Below are 24122 nucleotides of genomic sequence, written 5' to 3'. Positions count from 1 at the left end.
ATGTGTCCAGTCGGCTACATTGTGAATACAAACGGTTTCAAACTAAATATAAAAAAAAAAAAAAATAAAAAATAAAAAAATTTTGGACTATAAACTGGCCATACACGAATAGAATTTCAAGCAAAAATTTAGATTTTAGAGAGTATTCATTTGATTTTCTAATTGTTGGTGTGGTAAAATTGATGTTCACATTTGATCACAGTGGTGAAAAAAAGATTCAAAAGATGAGGATGAAAAAATGTTCTCAAATGAATGAATTTCTAACAGTGTACATGGCTTGCGTGCGGAAAAAGTCTAATCATTCCAAAATTGCATGTTAAATACAGAACAATTTTTAAATACTTTTGAACCGCATTCACAGAGTCATTAAATGTACTGAGAATTTTCAGACAAATGTTCATACAAACATTTTCTAGAAAATCTACTGTTGTATGGGCAGTTTAAGAATAAAATACCACTAATGTGTATCCTGTGTGTGGCTGCTGCTGCGTTTGCTATAACTGTTGGTTGCCAATGCCAGATGCATCAAAACATTTGGCATTCAACAGTACATGGTGTTCTGCGATTGGTAGAGGGGAAATCATGACATTCATCCACCCCCCTCCAATCACAGAACATCTTATGGAGTGAAAATTATTTTTTCCTGAAGTTTAACTTTAGGAGACTATTGGAAAATTGTTAACATTTTTATAAAGTGGCCATATGAATTTTTTGAACATTGTTAAAACTTTTCATACATGATATTTTACATTCATTAAAGCTATCTAACCCAAGAACAAAAAAAAAAAAAAAGCCGGCGGGTGGGGCAAACATCCTCCCATACCAACCCCCCCCCCCCCCGGGGCCACGGTGATGCGGTGGTGAGAGAAGCGGTCGGGACTGATGCGGCCATCTTCCAGCCCCATCTGCTTAGGCATGGCAGACTTTGGGAAAGCTGCTCCGGTGCCCTCTCCACTGTATATAGGGGATGGCGCAGAGAGAGGGGATGGCGCCCCTAATGGACGGGCCTCCATTGATTTTTACCAATCCTTAGATGTGATGAGGGAGAAAACGAAAGTCCAGTCATTCTCTCACCTGCCTTACAAGTCTTATCCATCCTACAGCCGTGGTAAAAAGTTTTGAGAATGACACAAATATTAAAATTTTCACAAAGTCTGCTGCATCAGTGTATTTAGATATTTTTGGCAGAGGTTACTACGGTGTACTGTAGTATAAATATAAGCATTTTATGAGTGTCAAAGGCTTTTATTGACAATTACATCAAATTTATGCAAAAGAGTCAATATTTGCAGTGTTGATCTTTTACAGGACCTCTGCAATGCGCCCTGGCATGCTGTCAACTTCTGGGCCACATCCTGACTGATGGCAGCCCAAACTTGCATAATTCTTGGAGTTAGTTGGTTTTTTATTCACCTGCCAATCGAGGCTTGACCAAAAGTTCTCAATGGGATTAAGGTCTGGGGAATTTCCTGGCCATAGGCCCAAAATTTTGCTGTTTTGTTCCCCAAGCCACTTACTGTAGTAATCACTTTTGCCTTATGGCAAAGTGCTCCATCATGCTGATAAAGTTCCTTTCGGAGGGATGTTGTAGGTGTTCTTAGCCAAGGGAGTAGGCTCACCAATTTTGCCTGAGAAACCACCCCACACACAAAATTGGTCTCAGGATGCTTTACTGTTGGCATGACACAGGACTGATAACGCTTACCTTTTCTTCTCTGGGCAAGGCTTTTTCTTAATTCCCCAATCGGGAGTCAGAGAAAATTACTTTACCCCAGTCCACAAAAGTCCAATCCCTGAACCTTTTGCAGAATATCAGTTCAGTCTGTCCCTGATGTTTTTCCTGAAGAGAAATGGCTGCTTTTCTGCCTTTAACACCAGGCCATCCTTCAAGTCTTCCCCTCACTGTGTGTGCAGATGTACTCACACCTGCCTGCTGCCATTACTGAGCAAGCTCTGCACTGGTGGTGTCCCGATCTCGCAGCTGAATCAACTGAAGGAGACGGTCCTGGCACTTGGGCTTTCTTAGCATCCTGAAGGCCTCTTTGCAAATGCAGTGGAAATGTTTCATGGGATCAAGTTCATTTTCATGGAAAAGAGGTACCTTGCAATTAATTGAAATGCATCGTATTACTCGTCATAACATTCTGGAGTATATGTAAATTTACATCATAAAAACTGAGGCAGCAGACTTTGTGAAAGTTAATATTTGTGTCATTCTCAAAACTTTTGGCCACAGCTGTACTGTAAAAAGGTTAATGTGGCCAATAGTGATGGACGAACTTCCGACGGGACGTTTCGCGAACGCGGCCGATAGTTCACGAACCGTAACGTTCGTGGCGGGCCCCATTGACTTCAATGGGAAGCGAACTTTGCAAACCTACAGGTCAAATTTGCAGCCACAAAATAATTAATAGCTGTGCAAACATAGTCCCACCACATGGTCAATGACATAACATGTATGAGGTGAATCTGGGATCGACAACTACAAGCATTCTTTTTTTATATGTGAAATTGTTGTGACAATTCAGGACTGTGGAGCGCATTAAGGCAAAGGAGGAGAGGGACGGTCAGGGTAGGCAAAGAAGAGGGTGCAGGAGATGATCACCAGCAGCGTGACATACAGCAATGACACCTGCACTGTGATAGAGAGCACTGACACCAGCAGCGTGACATACAGCAATGACACCTGCACTGAGATAGAGTGATCTGACAACAGCACCGTGATAGAGAGCACTGACATCAGCAGCGTGATATACAGCACTGACAGCAGCATCGTGATAGAGAGTACGGACATCAGCACCCTGATATACAGCACTGACACGTGCACCGTAAGCATCCCCAGGAGGAAGTCAGCATAGCACAGGGATGGTGGGAGCCCCTCATAATAAGCAGCCCCAGGAGGATGTCAGCATAGCACAGGGATGGTGGGAGCCCCTCATAATAAGCAGCCCCAGGAGGATGTCAGCATAGCACAGGGATGGTGGGAGCCCCTCATAATAAGCAGCCCCAGGAGGATGTCAGCATAGCACAGGGATGGTGGGAGCCCCTCATAATAAGCAGCCCCAGGAGGAAGTAAGCACAGCACAGGGATGGTGGGAGCCCCTCATAATAAGCAGCCCCAGGAGGAAGTCAGCACAGCACAGGGATGGTGGGAACCCCTCATAATAAGCAGCCCCAGTAGAAATATGACACCGCTCAACCTCTTCAAAGAGGAGGGTACGGGCATATAGTACGGTGTGCTTTTTTTGGACAAGGAAGTGAGCCAAATGAAGAAAGAAGGTCTGTCTGTGTGCTCGATTTAAAAAAATTGTTTATAGACATATACATGGTCTACTGGTCACATGTGTTGAATTCCTCCGAGATCCATGCCTCATTCATTTTTAGAAATGTGAGGTAGTTAACACTGTCGTGAGCTAGGCGAGTATCGGTCTTATCGGTCACGATCCCCCCTGCTGCGCTGAACGTCCTTTCGGACAGGACACTGGAAGAGGGGCAAGCCAACAGTTCGATTGCAAATTGGGCAAGCTCTGGCCAGAGGTCAAGCCTGCCCACCCAGTAGTCCAGGGGTTCATCACTCCTCAGAGCGTCCACATCGGTTGTTAACCCGATGTAGTCGGACACCTGACGGTCTAGGCGTTCCCTGATGCTGGATCCGGACGACACCTGTCGATGGGTCGGCTGAAAGAATGACCTCATATCCGAAGTCACCAACACATCTTCAAACCGGCCTCTTCTTGCAGGCGCTGTTGGATTGGTACTCGCAACTCCTTCTCTGGGAGTGGGAATTGCTCCTCTGCCAGCGCACGCAAAAGCAGAAGGCAGCATTTCTCGAAGCAAGGCCTGGAAGTGCTGCATTCTGACAGCCCTCTGACGGCGGTAACATTTCCGCCATTTTGTGTTTGTACCGGGGGTCTAAGTACGTTGCCACCCAGTACTGGTCCTTGACCCTTATGCTTTTTATACGGGGGTCCCTATTAAAAACACTGGAGCATGAAGGCCCCCCATTTGGACTAAACTGGAAGCGGTGTGGTGGCCTGGCTCCTGCTCATCATCCAGGATAATGTCGTCCTCTTCATTCTCCTCTCCCCATCCACGCACAACAGGGATCCCAGAAAGGTTTAAAGAATGCTCTTCTTGCTCCTCCTCATCCGCCCCGGCACCATCCTCCTCTGACTCCTCTTCAGACTCCTGTTGTTGACTTGTCTCAGATAGAGTAGCCCCCCCTGGGAATTCATCCAGCATTGCGACTTCCTCATCTTCCCGCTCCTCCACAGCTTGATCAATGACACGACGCAATGCATGCTCCATAAAGAAGGCATAAGGTACCATGTCACTGATGGCGCCATGGCTGCGACTGACCAGTTTGGTGATCTCCTCAAATGGCCGCAGAAGTCTGCATGCATTGCGCATGAGCAGCCACTGGCGCGGTGAAAAAAAAAAAAAAAAACAGCTCCCCAGAACCTGTTCTGCCGCAGAGTTCATACAGGTAGACATTAACTGCACGTTTCTGCTGGAGCAGCCTATCAAGCATATAGAAGATTGAGTTCCATCGCGTCAGGCAGTCGCAAATAAGACGTCTGACCGGCAGATTGTGTCGCCGCTGAATGTCAGCAAGGCGAGCCATGGATGTGCAAGATCTTCTGAAATGGGCCGAGATTTTCCTTGCCTGCCGCAAGATGTCCTGGACCCCAGGGTATTTGACAATGAATCGCTGCACGACCAAGTTTAAGACGTGTGCCATGCATGGCACGTGCGTAATTTTGCCCTGTTTCAATGCGCTAAGCAGATTGGCACCGTTGTCACACACCACTTTACCAACTGTCAAATTGAGCGGTGTTAGCCACTGATCTGCCTGTGAACGCAAAGCTGAAAGGAGTGCCGGGCCAGTGTGGCTCTTGGCTTCCAGGCACAACAGACGCAGCACGGCATGGCAACGTCTCACCTGGCATGTCGAATAGGTTCTGGGGAGCTTGGGCTGCGCAGCGGAAGAGACGCTAGCAGCGGAAAAGGAGGAGTAAGCCAAGGAGGAGAGGGAGGAGGATGGAGTAGGAGGAGGAGGAGGAGGAGGAGGAGGAGAAGAAGAGCCAGGCCTGCATGCAATCCGTGGCGGTGAAACCAAATCTACACGGGTGCCACGGGTTACATGCTTGACGGCCGTCAGAAGGTTCACCCAGTGGGCAGTAAAAGTGATATACCTTCCCTGCCCGTGTTTGCTAGACCACGTGTCTGTGGTCAGATGTATCTTGGCACCGACACTGTGTGCCAGAGATACATTCACTTGCTGCTGAACATGGCCATATAGCTCTGGGATGCCCTTCTGTGAGAAATACTGCCTTCCTGGGACCTTCCATTGTGGTGTTCCAATGGCCACAAATTTGCGAAAGGCCTCCGCGTCCACCAGTTTATATGGCAGTAGTTGGCGGGCTATGAGTTCTGACAAGCCAGCCGTCAACCGTTGGGCAAGAGGGTTATCCGGCGTCATCATTTTTTTACGCTCGAACATTAGGCCCACGGAAGCCTGCCTTTTTGCAGAAAACCGTGAGCTTGGCGTGATGGAAAGTGGAGTGGAGGACAATTGTGAGGAGAGAGGAGAAGGAGAAGTAGAAGACGAGGCTGGACAGTGAGAGCCTGGAGTGTGGCTTTGTGTGTTCTGTTGCTCCCACTGGGCTCGGTGATGGCTGCTCATGTGCCTTCTTAAAGCGGTAGTAAACCCAAAAGGCATAATGAGCTAGTATGCACCGCATACTAGCTCATTATGAAATACTTACCTTAGAACGAAGCCCCGACATCTGGCCCGATCCACGCCGAGGGAGCCGACATTCTTCCGGGTATCGCGGCTCCGGCGCTGTGAGTGGCCGGAGCCGCGATATCGTCACTCCCGCGCATGCGCGCGGGAGATTTCATTCCGGCCGGTCGGCGACTGCCGGATTTTCAGGCCAAGAATCCCCTTGTGCGCATGCGCCGCAGTCAGCGGCGCATACCGAGGGGAATATTTTTTTACCTACAGGTAAGCTTTATTATAGGCTTTCCTGTAGGTAAAAGTTAAAAATGTGAGTATACAACCACTTTAAGGTGGTCGTCCCTAGGTGAGTGTTGGGCTTACCGCGACTAATGCGTTGACTGCAAAGATTGCAGATGGCAACGCTATTGTCAGCAGCGGACACGTTAAAAAAAGCCCACACTGCGGAGCCATGTGCCCGTATCCTGGGAGCGCCAGATGTGACCGTACATGGTCGATGACTCGCTCCTGATACATTTGCAGTCTGCTTTGTCCCTCCTGTGCAATGCAAGTTATTCCTGCTTCTCCTCCCTATCTGCTGGTCCATATCTCCCTCTGAACTCCCCTCCTCTTCCTCTCTTGTGGGCACCCACGTGACATCACTAGACACGTCATCGACGTCACCTTGTAAGTAGAGATCTCGGAGTAGGCAGCAACACCGGGGACCAACCTCCTCCTTGGGCTGATCTGGGTACTGTCGTCAGACTGCTGAGTAGCGGTTGTTGCTACCTCCTCTTCCTGATCCAATACCAAGAGTGGCTGCGCATCAGAAATGTCTCGATAGGGATCGGAAAATAATTCCTGTGACTCAAGCGGAAGGTATGTGGTGGTGGTGGTAGTAGTGTCTTTGGGGGTGCACATAGCAGAGAGTGAAGAAGAGGGTGCAGATTGAGAGGATGAGGAGGGTGCAGAAGAGTAAGGCTGAGTGAGCCACTCAACCAAGTCTGGTGCGTCCTTTAAAGTAATTGAACGCACCTTCTGCAACTTCCCACTTTGGCTCAAGCCTGTTGCTCCTGCCCTACCCCTACCACCCCTGCGGAAGGGCCTGCCTCTTCCTCTGCCTGTCATTTTTTAAATGACCCTGTGACAAAACTCTCAGTCCCTATACTGATAAAGGACTGCTGCAGTATAGGGCAGCAGTCAGCAGTAGTGCACCTCAACCCTATGTATTGTGGACCTATACCAGTCCTTAAGGAATAGCAGACTGTACATCACTCAACCCTATGTACTGTAGCACCCTAGACCTTACCAGTCCTTATAAAGGACTTTTGTGGAACAAGTAGGTTGTGAATGATTAGCAGACTGTACGTCAGTCCCTATACTGATGAAGGACTGCTGCAGTATAGGGCAGCGGTCAGCAGTAGTGCACCTCAACCCTATGTATTGTGGATCTATATCAGTCCTTAAGGAATAGCAGACTGTACATCACTCAACCCTATGTACTGTAGCACCCTAGACCTTACCAGTCCTTATAAAGGACTTTTGTGGAACAAGTAGGTTGTGAATGATTAGCAGACTGTACGTCAGTCCCTATACTGATGAAGGACTGCTGCAGTATAGGGCAGCGGTCAGCAGTAGTGCACCTCAACCCTATGTATTGTGGATCTATATCAGTCCTTAAGGAATAGCAGACTGTACCTCACTCAACTCTATGTACTATAGCACCCTAGACCAGGTTACCAGTCCTTATAAAGGACTTTTGTGGAACAAGTAGGTTGTGAATGATTAGCAGACTGCAGCAGAAGGGCAGCAGTCAAGTATAATATTCTTTCTATATTTGGAAGAAAGAATATTATACGTGTACAAGCCTATTACCATACCAGTCCTGAAAAGAACCTTTGTGGACCTAATAGTAACAGCTAATGATTAAACTGACTGTCCCTGCAGCACACAGCGTCCTGTCCCTTTCTCTACACTGACAAAAGACACTCAGGCTGCTGCAACAATCACTAGCACAGCACTGCCTCAAACCTATATCCTGAACTACACCTAACACCCATACCATGATACTAGTCCTTAAAAGAACTTTTGTGGACCTAATCGATAGCGATTTGGGTCACTGAAGTCTCTCCCTGCTCCACACAGCAACCTCTCCCTATAGTGACAGAAGAAATAATGTAAAATGGCCGCCGGATCGGGTCTATTTATAAGTTAGGGGGAATGTCCAAGTGTCCATGTGCTGTAATGTCTCAATTGGCTGTCCTGTACCCCATGATGGATGTGTCATCATAGGTCAAAGTTCTTTTACACAGTAAACACGGAAGTCCGCTGGGCGAACGGCGCCAATAGTCCGCCGATCGGGCGGATGGCGAACAGCCGAAATTCGCCGCAAAACGACCGCCGGGCGAACCGTTCGCCCATCCCTAGTGGCCAACGTCCATATAGACACAAAAAGGCATGGTCAGCAATTGAAGTGCTAAGATCCTAACCCAAGGGGGTGTGGATGAGGAAGAGGATATGTTTTCAAGAGAAATTCAGTCACCTTCATATATTTGTTAACCTGTTAAGGAGATTTTCTTAATTTCCTGTCCCTGCGACTACCTACCAAACAATTTGTCTGGTTGACACTGACACAGGAAGATGCAAATAGCCATAAAAATACTGTTCAGAGTTGTAACCCTTCCCCACTATGCTGAAATATGCGTTTGTTATCTCGGTTCCCATTGGACACGTAGCAGTTGGTTACCACTAGTTACTAACATCCACCAAATCACCCTGCTGCCAGACTCCCATCTATCACCTCTGAAACAATGAGCAGTCATTTGCGTAGTTTATTGCAGGATACAACTTGATTGGGGTAAAGGAAGATATGGGATGCCCATAGCACTTATTGAATTGTCTTCACATTTGTAGAACATTAACAATGATTTTAGCCCTGAAAATGATGCACTTCTAACATTCACAATGTTTACCCTGCATATCTCCAATGCAGACTATTGCTCCTCTTCATCTGCTCTCACTCCTGCAGATCATCAGTCCTCTAGATTCCTCTTATACAAATCCTCTACTGAAAAACTATTAGATTCCTGTTGCTTCACTTCCAGTAATACAAAAAGGGATCACTCTGAATAACCCCAGTTTGCTGGCTGTACTCGAATGGTGTTGCCTCAGCAAATCATTAAGCCAGAGGCATGCAATACCTCTCCCCAGTGGCTCAGTGAATTGTTAGCTACACAGTCTCCTGGAAGGTATTACCGGAGTGCTTTACTAGGCCAGAGATACTCGGTACCTCTGCCCGACGGCCTAGCATACGATAATAGGCAGACTACTGTTCCCAGCCAGTCCATAACTGCAAATGCTGCGTTCCCCGGCCACAGCATTCTGCACTACTCTCAACAATTCTTTTGCTTCTTTCACACTGACCTTCTCCTGTGTGTAAGTTCTGTGTTCCCTGGTCACAGAACATTGTTCTATTCTCCTTAACCGATCTTCTCCTGTATGCAAGTCCTGTGTTCCCTGGTCACAGCAGTCAGACACAAACTCCTTGGTGAAGATCTGTATCCAGGAATAACATCCAATAAGCTCCTCCATCCCTCCTCCATGTGGGGATGCCCCACGGCAGCTACCTAAAACTCCATTCTCTCTTTTCCTGCAGTCAGAACCTCCTGGGCAGCATGTGGCCCCAGCCTATATGGGAGGCCTGCCCCCTGCCAATACCGAATAGTAATTGGTCAGAGCTCCTCACATGAGCTGCCTGCCAGTGCTGCCACTCAAACCTCAGGTCCAACCTCTGTTCCAGAACCAATCTTCCTGAATGCAGGGGAGGCGCTTCCAAGTCAGAGCACAGGTGGCCACACCCACCACTACACTAAACACTCCCAATCTCAAATCAAAACAAACAGGCCTAACTTACAGCACAGGCCTGCCTAAATTTGCCTACACAGGTATCTTAAAGAGGAAGTAAACCCTTCCAAACAACTTGGACCTACAGGTAAGCCTAGATTAAGGCTTACCTGTAGGTCCAAGCAATATCTCCTAAACCTATATGGTTTAGGAGATATTTGCCCGAAAATGGGCACCGCTGTCTACGGCGCATGCGCCGTAGACAGCGGCGCGCAGGCGCACTAAATGCGGCAAATCCATGAATGGATTTGCCAAATTTGTCGACTCCCGTGCGCATGCGCGGGAGTGACGTCATCGCGGCTTCGCCAAGTGGCAGCGGTGGAGCTGCGAGACGCGACTCCCGTGCGCATGCGCGGGAGTGACGTCATCGCGGCTTCGCCGCTGTGATTCGTCGGAGCTGCGAGACGCCAACAGCAACATGGATGCGGTGGACTACAGGGATCAGCGGCGACTTCGCTGGCTCCTGTGTCAGGTAAGTGACACATAATGAGCTACTATGCGATGCATAGTAGTCCATTATGCTTTACCTTTGCAGGGAAAAAAAGAGGAAGTAAACCCATCAGGGTTTACTTCCTCTTTAAACCCAGAAAAATCCTATTCTAGCACCTACCTTCTGGTAGAGGGTGCTACAGACAGATTTCCCATCTCTTCCTTATGATGGGACAGCACAGTCAGGGCTGCCAATAAAGGGGTACAGCTGGCCCTCCCGTACCGGGCCCTGGCTCCATCAACAGGGGGACCTGGGTTCCTGTCAAGCAGGAGGACCAGCTATACTGCCATATCAGTGGAAAGGATTCATCTGAGGCTCCCCTGTGCCCTCCTCCTCTTCCTTCAACTAGCTATGCTGCAGGGAGGATCAGTTCCAGCATCTACACCCCCCATCCCCCTTCCCTCTACTGTCCAGGCCACTCTCCATGCACCCCTCCCCAAAGGGCTGCCAGCTTCTCCTCCTATTCCCGCCAGAAGCTGCTGTGGGGAACAGGAGGATTGATCAGAATGGAGAGCAAGGGGGCCTCTAAATAGGTCACATTTACCAACCCCTTCCTTTGAGTGAACACAACGATTGGTGCCGTTTGCTCCTGTGTTCATTCATAACTGAAGTACAGTAAATTGTATTCACTATGCTTCACTTTGTGAACAACCAGGAACAACCAGGAATCCTCAGAGTGCTTCCTAATCATTTATGTACAGTGCAGCTGAGGCTGCAGAGGGAGACTTATTTTTAAGACCAAGAAAGGGACTTGGGACATAAGACATCAGGGGTCCATTTTGACCCCTGGGATTTTAACAGAGCCCTGTTGGACTAACTCGTTATTACTAAAGTAACAGCTCAAGTACAGTAGACATTTTCTTCCACAATTTCTGTCCAGGCCTTTGCTTTAAAGCACCAGTTCTAAAATTTAGGACATAAATTTTACATGCGTCTTGTCCCAAGTATATAATTAGACAATATTTACTTAGATGTCTGAAAGACATATTTTACTAGGACATTACAAAATTAGAACAATAGCTTTTGTCAGTGTCAAAGCACTGAGCGGTATATTTATACTGAGGATCTTGACAGTCCCTGGCAGGAGTCCTAAGCAAGCATTTTCCCTATTTACACAAAGTAATTCATCTGGATTTAGAATTCAGAGAGCTAGGGTACTGTATGACTGTCCTCCAATCAAATCCTGACCACACTAAAGTCTTAGGGGAAAGAACTAATACAGAAAACTGAAACAAGTATTTTTTTGTGCATTGTTCTAATATATTTAATTGCGAGAACGTGCTAGTCTATGTAGATTTTTTACAATAAAAACCTTTAAAAAGCATTTGGGATTCAATCCAAGTCAATTAAAGTTGAAGTTTATTCTGCTTAGGTTTCATCAACTTTTTTTGTTTTGTTTTTTTAAACAGTCCCATTGACGCAAATTAAACTCGTACCGTAGCACCTTCTATAGGGTGTGACCACCCAGTGGGCATACCATAAATGTTCATAGCTCAGATATGAGCTTCCCTCAGTTATGTTGCTCAGTTTTACCTGTATTTACAATGGCTAACCATACACACTATGTCCTCCCTCCAGACAGCTGCAGCTCCCCTGAAAGACATGATCTACACGAAACGATATATTCCAATAAGGCCAACCCATGGGGATTGGCGTAACATATGAAACTCATGTGTCCCCACTTCTTGAACCTTTCACCTCAGCTTAAAACAGCAATCCCCCCACTCAGCCAATAATTTAGCACAGACAGGCTACTGGTGAGATAGACCCGACAATAGAAATCACATATACTACTTTAGTCTTCGTGATAGTCAAACCAACTCCTGCACAGTGGGCACAGACAGCCACAACTTTGTCAACTACCACAGGCGCCACTGACCTACACCGGCACACCTAATACTGTGGCTCCAACACCTGGACAGGTGAACGGGACCTCATCCACAGCCGGAACACCTACTCATTCTCTCCCCCCCTCACCATCTTCCCATACAGTACATCACACATGAACAACTCCTCCTCACCATACGCTCAGAACCCACTCATTCCCACTACCGTCCTCCCCACCACAACCCCTAAAACCCTCCACCCCAGACAACTTAAGCATTGCACAGCCAAAATCATGAAGATGGGTTCCCCATGCACTCCTGCAATCAAACTCAAAATCATCTCGCTTAACGTTAGATGCCTTAACATACCAGAGAAGCACTCTCTGCTTCTTACATTGCAATGGAGCAAAGCGGACATCGTATTCCTACAGGAAACCCATTTTCGAAAATGCACAACCACGCAACTAACTCCTCAGCCAAAATCGAAAGGAGTTTCAATATTACTAACAAAGAATTGCCCCTTTCAGCTTACAGATGAACTCTCAGACGAGGGTAAATACCTCTTCTTAAAAGGTTCATATGCAGGTGAACTACTTTTTGCAAACATATATGCCCCCAACGTCCGCCAGGTACCATTCTTTTGTGACATTACCGACAAACTGACTTCCTTTTATGAGGGCACCCCAATTTTAGGGGGAGATTTAAACGCCCCACTTAATCCAATACAAAACATCTAACGGCACCTCCTCCCTTCCATACATGGCCCTACGGAAAATGAAGACCTACCTCAAAAACCTACTACTTCACAATACCTGGAGTACCCTTAAGCCCAATGGTAAAGCTTACACCTTCTCGGCACCACACAACCAACACGCAAGAATAGACTATTCTTAACACAAACAGATATGTCTATGCGCCAACATACATCCGTTGACCCCATGCTCCTTTCCGATCACCATCCTATTTCTATGACAGTGTCGTTCCCATAAACGCTCCTTTGCCCGCAAACATGGAGGCTAGATCCCTCTTTACTCACTGACCCCTCTATAGCGGCAGAGGTTAAAACTCATCTCAAACATTTCTTCTCCGAAAACAAACCCACCGATACATCCCCGCTCACCAACCGGGAAGCCCACAAATGCGTTATTCGCGGTATCCTCATTGCGGCAGCTGCCACATGAAACCGAGACAGACGAAAACGGTATACTGAACTCATCGAATGGATCCAAAAAATATGGCAATAAAGCTAGTAGAACGCTAGCAAGGGCCTTACAAGCGAAGAAAGCCACCACAACAATATACACTCCATCACTGACACATCGGGACATACACTATCGGATCCCAGACATAATCACTTTGTCAAGTACTACACTAAATTATACAATCTCCCCCCCAATGGACCCACTTTCTGAGACAATACAGCCCAAAGCCAATATCAGAAACAAAAACAAAAAAATTAATAAATAAAAAAGAAGGGAGGATGGGGTTTTTTGTTGCGCTAGAGATATCAAACATAAGCAAGGCTGTATTGTATGTGGGATAAGGGGGGAAAGGGGGTTAAAAATTGTCCTGGGGTGGGACACAAATAAAACAATGTAAAGAGTCAATGAAAGGGCATTCAAAAAAGGACTGGTAACTGATGTGAGTTCAAGTATTGGGAAGATTAAAGTCTGTAACCTGGGTGAATGACCGCAGGGAGATATAACTGACACGAGCAGGAGGCAGCACGCTGAAGGGTAGAAAAACCTTTAGGAGAAATATAAAAACCGAGAACAAGCAGCGCCAACCTGAGTGTAGTAGTTTAAAACATGCTTTTAATTATAGTTTAAAATGCACTCACTGTGTAAGATGTAAGCAGGCATATCAAAAGAAATCCAAATGGACAGCAGGATGGACAGCGGGGCTTCGCAGGAGATGATCCTCTCAGGCTGTATGCTCTTGTCTGTTGGCACCGGTGGCTTCCAGTGTCACAGATCAGAATAGTCAAAGCACAATGAGAATCATCAGTCTGCAGAGTCCTGGGTCACGATCGGAACGGATGATACTAATGGCGTTCGGTCACGATCGGATAGGATGATGCTAGTGGCATGCTGTCACGATCGGATAATGCTAATGGCGTGCACGCGTTCGGAACATACGTGTTCCTTGTCAGGCATGGCGATCCTCCATTTTGGATGTGGTATAAGAGGGGAAAAGGGGCAGGACAGTTGAGCCAATCAGATCATAGCACCGCCTTATCAGTAGGTCACGGGGTGGGCTTATTCAGAGATGAGAGGCGGGGTGTTTTGGGCTATGATATATTATAGAGTCTTTGATTGAAAATATAGTATAGAGCAAAAAAAAATAAATAAAAAAAAATAAAAAATAAAAGACTGTAGGAAACATACACTAATATTCAAAAGGGTGGAATATATAAAGCACACACACACACTTAAATCTATTAAAAACAAATTATTACTATTTTCTATAGAGGTATATTATCTCCTGGGTTTTAAAAGACTATGGAAAAAAAAAACAAAAAAAAAAAAACACACAACAGGGTTGGTAGCCTTGTGTGTGTTCCTCTGAGTGAATATCTATATATCTATCTATATTTTTATAACCACTCCAACATGGTCAATGCGGCTACTAAAATGTGCATTCCACTTAAATGGCACTCCCCTGATCCGCCATCCACAACAGAATGGTTTAACCATATACTAAAAATGACAACAATGGAAGACCTAATACACCAAAGGATACACCCGCTAGGTTCACCAAAAAATGGTCGTGTTGGCTACATTTTATGACCACTGATGAATAAAAAAAAAAGTACATGAATGGTAAAGATAGCATAGCAAAAGCAAAGAAATACCAAACCAACCCCTGTCCATTATATAACCTTATGCAGCCAGGTCATTGGCTAAGAATGGAGAGTGTTCCTGTCCAATTTGCTGTATCCTGCTCCCTTGTACCTGCTCCTCTTTGTTGCCAATCCCAGTTTTTTTTTCCCCCTTTTCCATCTTTTGCCTGCACCTCCAAAATTTTCCCCTGCTTTTCAGTGTTCCCCATTTTGTATATATTCTATGTAGTTCCTTAGGCTTCTGTTATTTAGATATTGTGTAACTGGGTTTTTTGGTTCACTTTTTTTCATGTGCGCTGGTGTTTGGAAGAATTTTGTTTTACTGTAAACAAAATCTCACTTAAAGCATACACAGACCTAGGTCCCAGTTTCATGAGTGCAACCATGTAGATCTGGGCATCTCTGCTGATGATTTGACGCCTGAGACCTCTAGGAAACTGACCATACAGCCACCTAGGAGCCTTATTGATGCCTGCAGACTTCACTGGGACTATTCTCATGTGCACCAATGGTACAACTGGGCCCCAACACCAGCTGGCTGAAAAGGTAGGAAGAATGGCTGTCATTTTATAGCTTCTACATGGCTGTCTTCACCTATTGCTTATGCTAAGAGATTACGCGCTAGAAATATTGCACCATATCAGCCATCCTCCTAGAGTGCACTCTAAACTAGTTATAGTATTAGTCACATTGCAGTTAATGTTTGGATGCATTGTTTATTGCCGATTCAGGAGTTAATTCCAGTCTAGATATACAGAACTCTACTCCAAGTTATCTTGGCATAGCGATTATATAGTCCAGTGCACTGTGACTAAACCTACATTCTGCATGTTAATTTATGCTGAAACCAGCATTTAATCCAACCTACCAACACATTGCGTTAATTTACTACAAAACAGTCTTCAGTCCATTTCCTGGTGATAATTCACAACCATGTTAAAAAATGGTATCTACACTTGTATTCCTATACTGTAAGTGCTTGCAAGAACTGTCACTCAACCAGGAGTGTCAGGGGGGCTGAAACCACGGAAACTGTAAAGTTTTGTTTACTGATCTTCTCATATATACTGTCCAAGACATCTTTACTGAGTAAAGATCTTACCTTTTCTCCTACCACACAACCGACTCATTTCTCCTTTTTAAGGATCTCAAAAATCGATTGATAACCCCTTTTTATTGTAAGGTTTGTTAATATCCAATCTAAAAAAAGATACACCCGTGGATTTGGATATCATTTCGTCAGCCACTGTTCCTCTAGCACTCTGTTCAGAAGCCATTGCAGAAAACCTTATTATATATGGTTCTTGTTTAAATTCTGGCAGGACAGATTTTGATCAAGACATTGAACTATTCACACAACATCTCCAAACATCTATACTATAGTACATACCCAATTACAACCCAAAATCAGTCTATCCCACCAAATCTAAGGGATCATATCTGGAAGCCTTTTACATAATAGTCTGCGTATTCCCCAAAAAATATGCCAGCAGTCTGACACTAACAGTAAACTTCGATACCATAATCTCAACCCTGGGGAGATGGCCACCTTGAAACTTTTCAACAATCTCGATTTAATCATCAAACCAGTCAGCATGGGGGGGATTGTTCAAGACAGAAACTTATGTTGAGGCTATGAGATTACTTTCAGATAAGACATACAAAAAAAAAAAAAAAAAAAAAAAACTTCCCTCAGATCCCTTGCCATTCTTCAGAATAGAGGCGGAGACACTCATCCATAGAGCCACTTCGGATTCAGTTATTCATAAAAAAAAGAGGCCTCTTTTCTATGTAAAGACTTTTATAGCACACCTTATTTTTAGCATTTGCCCAAGGTGCATAAAGATGTATTGCACCCCCTGGTAGACCTATCGTGGCTTCCATAAATAGTGTCACAGGTGGCTTGTACATAGACTCCTTTCTGCAACCCCATACAAGACACTATATATCCAATTAAATTTCTGACTCCTTACACATAGCTTGATAGCCATTCTTGGCTGTCCATGGATGTAAACTCTGTACACTTCTATTCCCCATCACATAGGAAATGATGTATGGCTAGCATGCCTATTAGATCCCATGCTTAATACCAAACAGGCAGTCTTTATGCTAGATGCCACGCTTTTCTGCCTAACCCACAATTTTCATTTCAAGGGTGATTTCTACCTACAAACCCATGGCACAACATAGGTGCCAATTTTGCCCCATCATATGCCAAACTGACAATGGGTTTTTTGGACAATCAGTTAATATGGAAAAAAAAAAAAAAAAAAAAAAAAAAAACACATTCACCAAACATCTGGTATTCTATGCATTGATGACATTGTCATCTAGGATGGCCCCCTGTCCCCGATAGATCATTGTCACACATTGTAATGCCAATGACCTTGGGCTCTCCTTTACATAGCTAAACAAGGACAGTTTAGCCTTCCTTGAACGCAACCGCGAGCATAACCAGGGTTTTGCTCGCAATTATACAAAACCCACTGCGGGGAACTCTTATCTTCATTTTGACAGATGTCACCACCCACAGTGGTATAAAAAATATACCCAAAGGACAGTTATGTAAATTAAGACAGAATTGTACTAGAGACTGCGACTACATTTCCCAGAGCACACATCTCAAGCAGAAATTTCTAAAAAGAAAAAAGGATACCCACAAACACTAGTAGATCAGGCCTACACTACTTTCTACAATGTACCTTCCCTGCAAGAAAGGGCTGCCAACTCTGACACCCTTCCAGCCAAGGTGATCAGGAAGGCTAGCTTGCATGACAGCAAGTCTAATGGAACTTCTTTGATAGGTTCAAATGGTTGTTTCTGTAACACAGACAGCACCAAGTTAAAGTCCCAAGGACACATAGGTGACCCAATGGGGGAAGCAAGTGAGTTGCCCCTGCATAAAGGTTCGGACCAGCGAATGGGAGGCTAAAGGCCTTTTGACGAATACCGATAGGGCCGAAACTTGACCTCCAAATTGTACTCAAAGCCAATTTCCACAGCTGACTATAGAAAAAGAATTCTCCCAATCACACCTTTCCAAGGATGCAATTTTTTGGCTTCACACCAAGCAATATAAGTTTTCCAGACCTTAGGTTAGATCTTCCTAGTGACAGCCTTTTTAGCATTCACTAGAGTAGACACCTGGTCCTGAGAGGCCACTGTCCTTAAACACCCTGGCTTCAATAGCCATGCCATCAAATTTAGAGACTGTAAATTGGGGTGGAATATAGGACCTTGACACAGTAAATTTGGGTGCCTTGGAATCATCCATGGCCTGTATTGTCAGTCTCACAATCTCTGGGAACCATTGCCTTCTGGGCCAGGCTGGTGCCACCAGGATGACTGACACTCCCTCTGAATCCTGCACAACAAAATGTGGAAGGAGAGGATTGGAGGCAAAGCATAAACCAGGGAGTACTGGCTCCATGGAACTACCAAAGCATCTGCTCTGATTGCCAGAGGATCTCTTGTTCAGGAAACAAACTGCTGTGACTTGTTGAAACCTGCATGCCAGTAGGTTGACCTCTGGCCATCCCCAACGTTGGAAAATTTCCTGGAACACCACTGGGTGTAGGGACCCTTCCCCCAGGCAGATCTGCTGGCAGCTGAAATGATCTGCTTGCCAGTTCTCTACTCCCAGGATATGGACTGCCGATAGAATCGGCACATGTCTCTCTGCCCAGGCTAGTATGTGGTTCACCTCCTTCAAAGCTGAACAACTCCTGGTTCTGCCACAGTGGTTTATATAGGCCACTGCAGTGGCATTGTTGGAATGAACCCCAATAGGGTAGTCCTGAAGCTCCACCGTCCAGGACCGCAGGGCCAGTCTTCCTGCCAGTAATTCTAGGAAGTTGATGGGCAGAATCGGTTCTGTCCTTGACCATTTTAGGCTTAAGCATGCCCAAGAAAAGAACATTGGATAATCTGGTGCTTGTCCTATCATGTTCCAAGCCAACAAGATGTTTTCTTGTCGAGGCCTGGAATGGAACTGGGCACAGGGCACCACCTTGGAGGATACCATCCTCCCAAAAGACAGAGCTGAATGGAAGGTTGTCTGGTGCCCCTTTTCTGATGCACCTGATTATTCAGGGCATAGATCCCTGCAGGTGGCAAGAATACTCTTGCTTGGACCACATCTAGGATCAGACCTAAATACTTTAGACCTTGAGCTGGTTTCAAGGCTGACTTTTCAGTATCTCTGATCCAGCCCAAGCTTTGGGCTGCTCTGTTATGCTCTGTTCTAGAATCTGTAAAGAGTGATCTTTGAGCAGGAGGTTGTCCAGATACCCAAGCACGAGGATCCCTTGGGCCCTTAAAAGATCCAGTATTGGTGCTGGGACCTTTTGTGAACACATGGGGAGGTGTAGCAAGCCAGAAGGGTAGAGCCACAAACAGACAAATTACATTCCTCTACTGCAAATCGCAGGAACCTGATGAGGCTGAAAGATAGGTACATGTAAATGTCCTTTAGATCAATGGAAGCTAACAAAAAAAGTCTTCCAACTGCAGCGAGGCTACAACAGAGCAGACAGACTCCATCCGAAAGGACTGGATTAGTAGATACTGGTTCAGGGATCTTTGGTCCAAAAATGGGCCTTGTGACCCAGTTTGGTTTTTAAACCATAAAACAGGTTCGCTCTTTCAGATACAGGAACCTGTACAATCACTCCTTGATGCGCTAAATGAAGTAGTAGTAGCAATAAGTATTTTTGGTGGATCCAAGAGAATGCTGATACTTACAAACCTCTGAGGGGGAACCCCCCGCAACTCCAGCTTGTACCCGTGGGATATAACTGAAGTGACCCACACGTCCAGAATTTTTGTTCTCCAAATGTCTGCAAAGTGCAGCAGCCTTCCCCCACCTGATGGAGTGGGGCATCCCCTCAAGAGGAGGGCTTGGTGCTGGGTTTAGAAGAATTTTGGACCCAGGGATTTTTCTGGCCCTGGCCTTTCAGCTTGTCCCTGGCCCTAGCGCCCTTTTGGCAGCGGAACTGCCTTGGTACTGACAGATTTGAGGAAGCAGTCCCTGAAGTTTTTAACGAGGGAAGCCTGGTGCTTTTCTTCATAGGAAGTAGAGAACTCTTCCAGTTAGAAACCTTTTGGATATTATTGTCCAAATGATCACCAAATAAAAAACGTTCTCCATGAAAGGGGAAACCTGCCAATAACTTTTCACAAGGAAGCTTGGCTGACCAGTTCTTACACCACAAAAAGTCTGAGCATATGTACAGGCAAGAACCAAAAACGAGAAACCTGCTCTATTGATTCCTTTTAAGGTGTCAATAGCAAAACAGCGCTCAGGAATATCTGTCTTATTTTCAGGCAGATCATCCTCCTGGTTATTCCTATCAGGCCATTTGACCTGATACTTTACAAACTGGCAGATACCAATTTCTGCAACAGCTGGCTGAATAGCTGAACTGGCAACAGAAAAGGAAGCCCTTAATGACTCCAATTTCTTAACAGGGTCTTTCAAGCCCTGTGCGTTATCTATCGGACAAGTTAAGCTCTTGTTTAAGGAAGAGACTGCTGCATCTATGGCTGGCATGCTCCCTTTAATGAACTTCCATCCATGTGATATATATAAAAAAAATAAAAAAAAAATAAAAAGGAAAACCTCTTAAAAGGAATAAAATCCTGTCAGGATGTTCCTAATCAGCATACACCACCTGTTCCAGCAGGGGGTGTAAGGAGGCAGATAAAAAAGGCAGAACAAACCTTGCAGACACTGGTAAAAAAACTAAGTACTTCCTGTATGGGAGGGGTTATATAGGGGATCACTTCCTGTCTTAAGACCTTTGGTCTATCAGTGTCCATTCACCTGGAGATGAATTATAACCCAGCAGGTAATGAATATTAGCCTAACTCTGTCCCATGATGTATAAAAATGAACGGTATATCTAAAAATCAACATTTTATTTTGGATAGAGTAGGTACTAGTTAAAACCTATATCATCCATTTGTTTTTTGGATTTATTTTCCTTTCCATAGATACAACAGGAAGTGATACAAATTCTCATACAAAGTCATAGGTGACTGCCACTTGAAGTCCTGCGGAGGTGGAACTCAGAGGCTAGGAAAGCATTGGGAGGGATCCAACAAAGATATGGTTGCTACTGGACAATGCTGCTACACTGAAGGTACCGGTTGTTGCTTAAAGCGGGAGTCCGCCGGGACTCCGCGTTTTTTTTTTTTAAAAGCCAGCAGCTACAAATACTGCAGCTGCTGACTTTTAAAATAGTGACACTTACCTGTCCAGCGCGCCCGCGATGTCGGCACCCGAAGCCGATCTGTAGATCGTTTCTCGGGTGCTGCCGCCGCCATCTTGGGTATGGGAATCAGGAAATGGAGCCTTGCGGCTTCATTTCCCGGTTCCCTACTGCGCATGCGCGAGCCCCGCTGCGCAATAAGGACGGTCCCCGCTGCCTCTGGGATCTGTGTGTTTTCCCAGCAGGCAGCGGGGCACTTGCGGAAAGGGGTGGGCACTTGCGGAAAGGGGCGTAATCTACGCCCCTTTCCGCAGAGAGCTATCCCGGAAGTGGGTGCATTTACCTGGATTATCCAGGTAACTGCACCCCCCTCCCCCTGAAAGGTGCCAATTGTGGCGCCGGAGGGGGGGGGGGGGGAGGATTCCGATGAGCGGAAGGTCCATTTTAGGGTGGACCTCCGCTTTAAAGGCCCTTTTTCTGTATGGTTTTGCTAGCGAATGACGGTCAATGTGTGTGTATTCCCACCACCCTCTCACTAGAGTTTGAGCAAATAAACTTTTTTGTTTGGATCTTAAAGTGCCTGGTGCCCATCTGTACACTTTCTCCACTATTGTAGCAGTGCTGAGCCTTTTCATGCAAGGGTGCAAATTCTTTAGGGGACACCCTCAACCCCTGCCAGCACCACTCCTGTGTGACAGATAACATTCTGTATGCAATAATATTCTGCTTTTTATTTTTCCCCAATAATCTAGTACAGCTTATGACTTCAAGACCGCAATACATATATACACACATTGAGGCTTTGAAGTGGTTTACTGGGGTTATGGCTGAAGCTATAACCCCGGTATTTACTTACATTTTTCAGCCAGTAATTCTCTATCAAAATGTAATCCGAAAGGCTGATTAGCCGCTGGAAAACAAGCCGACTGTTCGCATGGCCGGCCATAGAGGTGAGGAGACCAGATTATCTCTGATCACCTCTATGATCTAGGAGGACCAGAGTGACGTCATGACATCTTCTCTGGTCTAGGGCAAAAATAAAAACAAATATATATATTTATGCTTTCAAAAAATGTAGGAGAGATTTTGGGTTCTTATAGACCCCAGATCACCATAAAGAGGACCAGGCATCCTGTATTTCTATTACAAGGGCTGTTTATATTCATTGTAATAAGAAAAAAAAAAGTGTTTAAAAAAATCTAAATAAAAAAAGGAAGTGGAAAAATATATATATATTTTTTTAAAAGCACCCCATCCCTCCGTGCTCGTTCACAGTTGCGCATTCATATGTAAACGGTGTTTGCAACACACACACACACGAGGTATTGCCAAATGTCAGAGCAGGGACAATAATTCTAGCCCTAGGCCTCCTTTAAACGCTAAACAGGTAACCTGTAAAAAAAAAAAAAAAAAAATTTAAGCACCAGTTTCGTTTTTTGCCATTCCATGAACGTGCACAATTTTAAAGTGCGACATGTTAGGTATCAATTTACTTGGCGTAACCATCTTTTATATATTTTATCAAAAAATTTGGTTAAATATTGTGTTTTTTGCATTAAAATTCAGTGCATTTTTCCCCCAAAAATTGCGTTAAAAAAATAAACTGCAAGCAAATACTGTGTGACAAATTGTAACGCCTGCCATTTTAATTTCTAGGGTCCCCGCTTAACAAAAAAAAAATTATAATATTATACAATCACATATACATACATTTGGGTTCTGAGTAATTTCCTAGCAAAAAATTGTTTTACTTGTAAACAAAAAGCGCCAGAGAGGGATTGTACCTTACAGCTTGGGTAATAAATTTCCCAGAACCTATTAAAAAGCAGCTCTGGCTGCAGTACTCCCCCCCTATCTACAGACCTGTCCCCCTCAGACTAATCAATCCAGCGATATTCTGTGTTAAAGAACACCACCAAGTACTCAGCATGCGCCAAAATACATAGCGTTGTAAACGGTGCATACTCCTTTTACGGATACATACATAAAATAAAAACTTTGAACAGATTACTGCTGCAGATGTGCAGATCAATATTGCTGAAACTATACAGTAGGTCACGTGTTTTGTTTCAAACGTACTCAGTTTGTCTCATTCTGTATTTTAAATGCCATGCACTATTGCCAAGTTAAATTGCAGCTTTTTGTGACTCATTTATTTTAGTTTGTATACACCATCTTTTCTGAGGTTTAGTTGCCTACACATTTTCAAACTACTCATACCTGAGCAATCTCTGTGGAAGCTGCAAAAATAATTGGCCAGCACCTGCAGACCGACTTGTGCTGTATCGAATCACAGCACAGGTCGGGTCTGCACGCCAGCTACCCGGAAATGTAAATCAGGTACATGTACCGGATTTAGCGCAGAGCAGTCGCCCTGCCACAGTAGAAAGGCAGTGGGTGGACAGCAACTGGTTAATGTGGCATACTAAATCAGCACACCTTACTATTTAGGTGCACGGTCCACTAAGAGAATGCTGACTAATTTGATTGTGTGGGTGTGATTTTCAGCTTGAGCTATTGAGCTCTGTAAACAAACTTTCTTCAGGAAAGCAAATATGTATAGCCTGGGAAGCGTGTGAAAAAATAAAGATAAAAAAGGCAGTAGCTCCACTTGCTTGCTGGAAAATAATAATAATAATAATAATAATATAAATATATATATATATATATATATATATATATATATATATATATATATATATATATATATATATATATATATATATATATATATATATACATATACATATACATACACACACACACACACACACACACACACACACACACACACATATATATACACACACACACACATATATACACATATATACACACACACACATACACTATTTTTTTGCATGGACCTCTTAACTAATCATTCTCTTGTGGTAACTACATGGCAGAGGTCCCAAAAATTCCTGTCTATTACATTTATTATTAGGTAAATAAAGGATACCTTTGCCCTTGCTTCTCTTGCAGCTTCTGCTTCCGTAGCCATAGCTCTCTGCAGCGATGATGGTAATTTCACGTCCCTTATCTCTACGCGTTCTACCTTAATCCCCCATTCCTTTGTAGCTGCATATAAAACTCTCTGAAATAAAAAAAAAAAAAAAAAAAAAAAAAAAGG

The 24122-nt window shown here is 44.8% G+C and overlaps 1 protein-coding gene across 1 annotated transcript in view; it reads right to left on the bottom strand.

The window, feature by feature from the left end:
* Positions 1 to 24122, bottom strand: part of LOC143981892 (stomatin-like) — a 90501-nt gene that overhangs the window by 5490 nt on the left and 60889 nt on the right. Inside the window, exon 6 of the mRNA XM_077480074.1 lies at positions 23952 to 24086. Coding sequence (XP_077336200.1) covers positions 23952 to 24086 — 135 coding nt within the window. The remainder of the gene's footprint in view (positions 1 to 23951; positions 24087 to 24122) is intronic.

Source organism: Lithobates pipiens, unplaced genomic scaffold, assembly GCF_037356315.1.
Source record: "Lithobates pipiens isolate NorthernLeopardFrog02 unplaced genomic scaffold, aLitPip1_a1.2 Scaffold_16, whole genome shotgun sequence".
Classification (NCBI taxonomy): Eukaryota; Metazoa; Chordata; class Amphibia; order Anura; family Ranidae; genus Lithobates; species Lithobates pipiens.
Note: the sequence above shows the minus strand (reverse complement) of the source record. Positions and strands in the feature narration are given on the sequence as shown.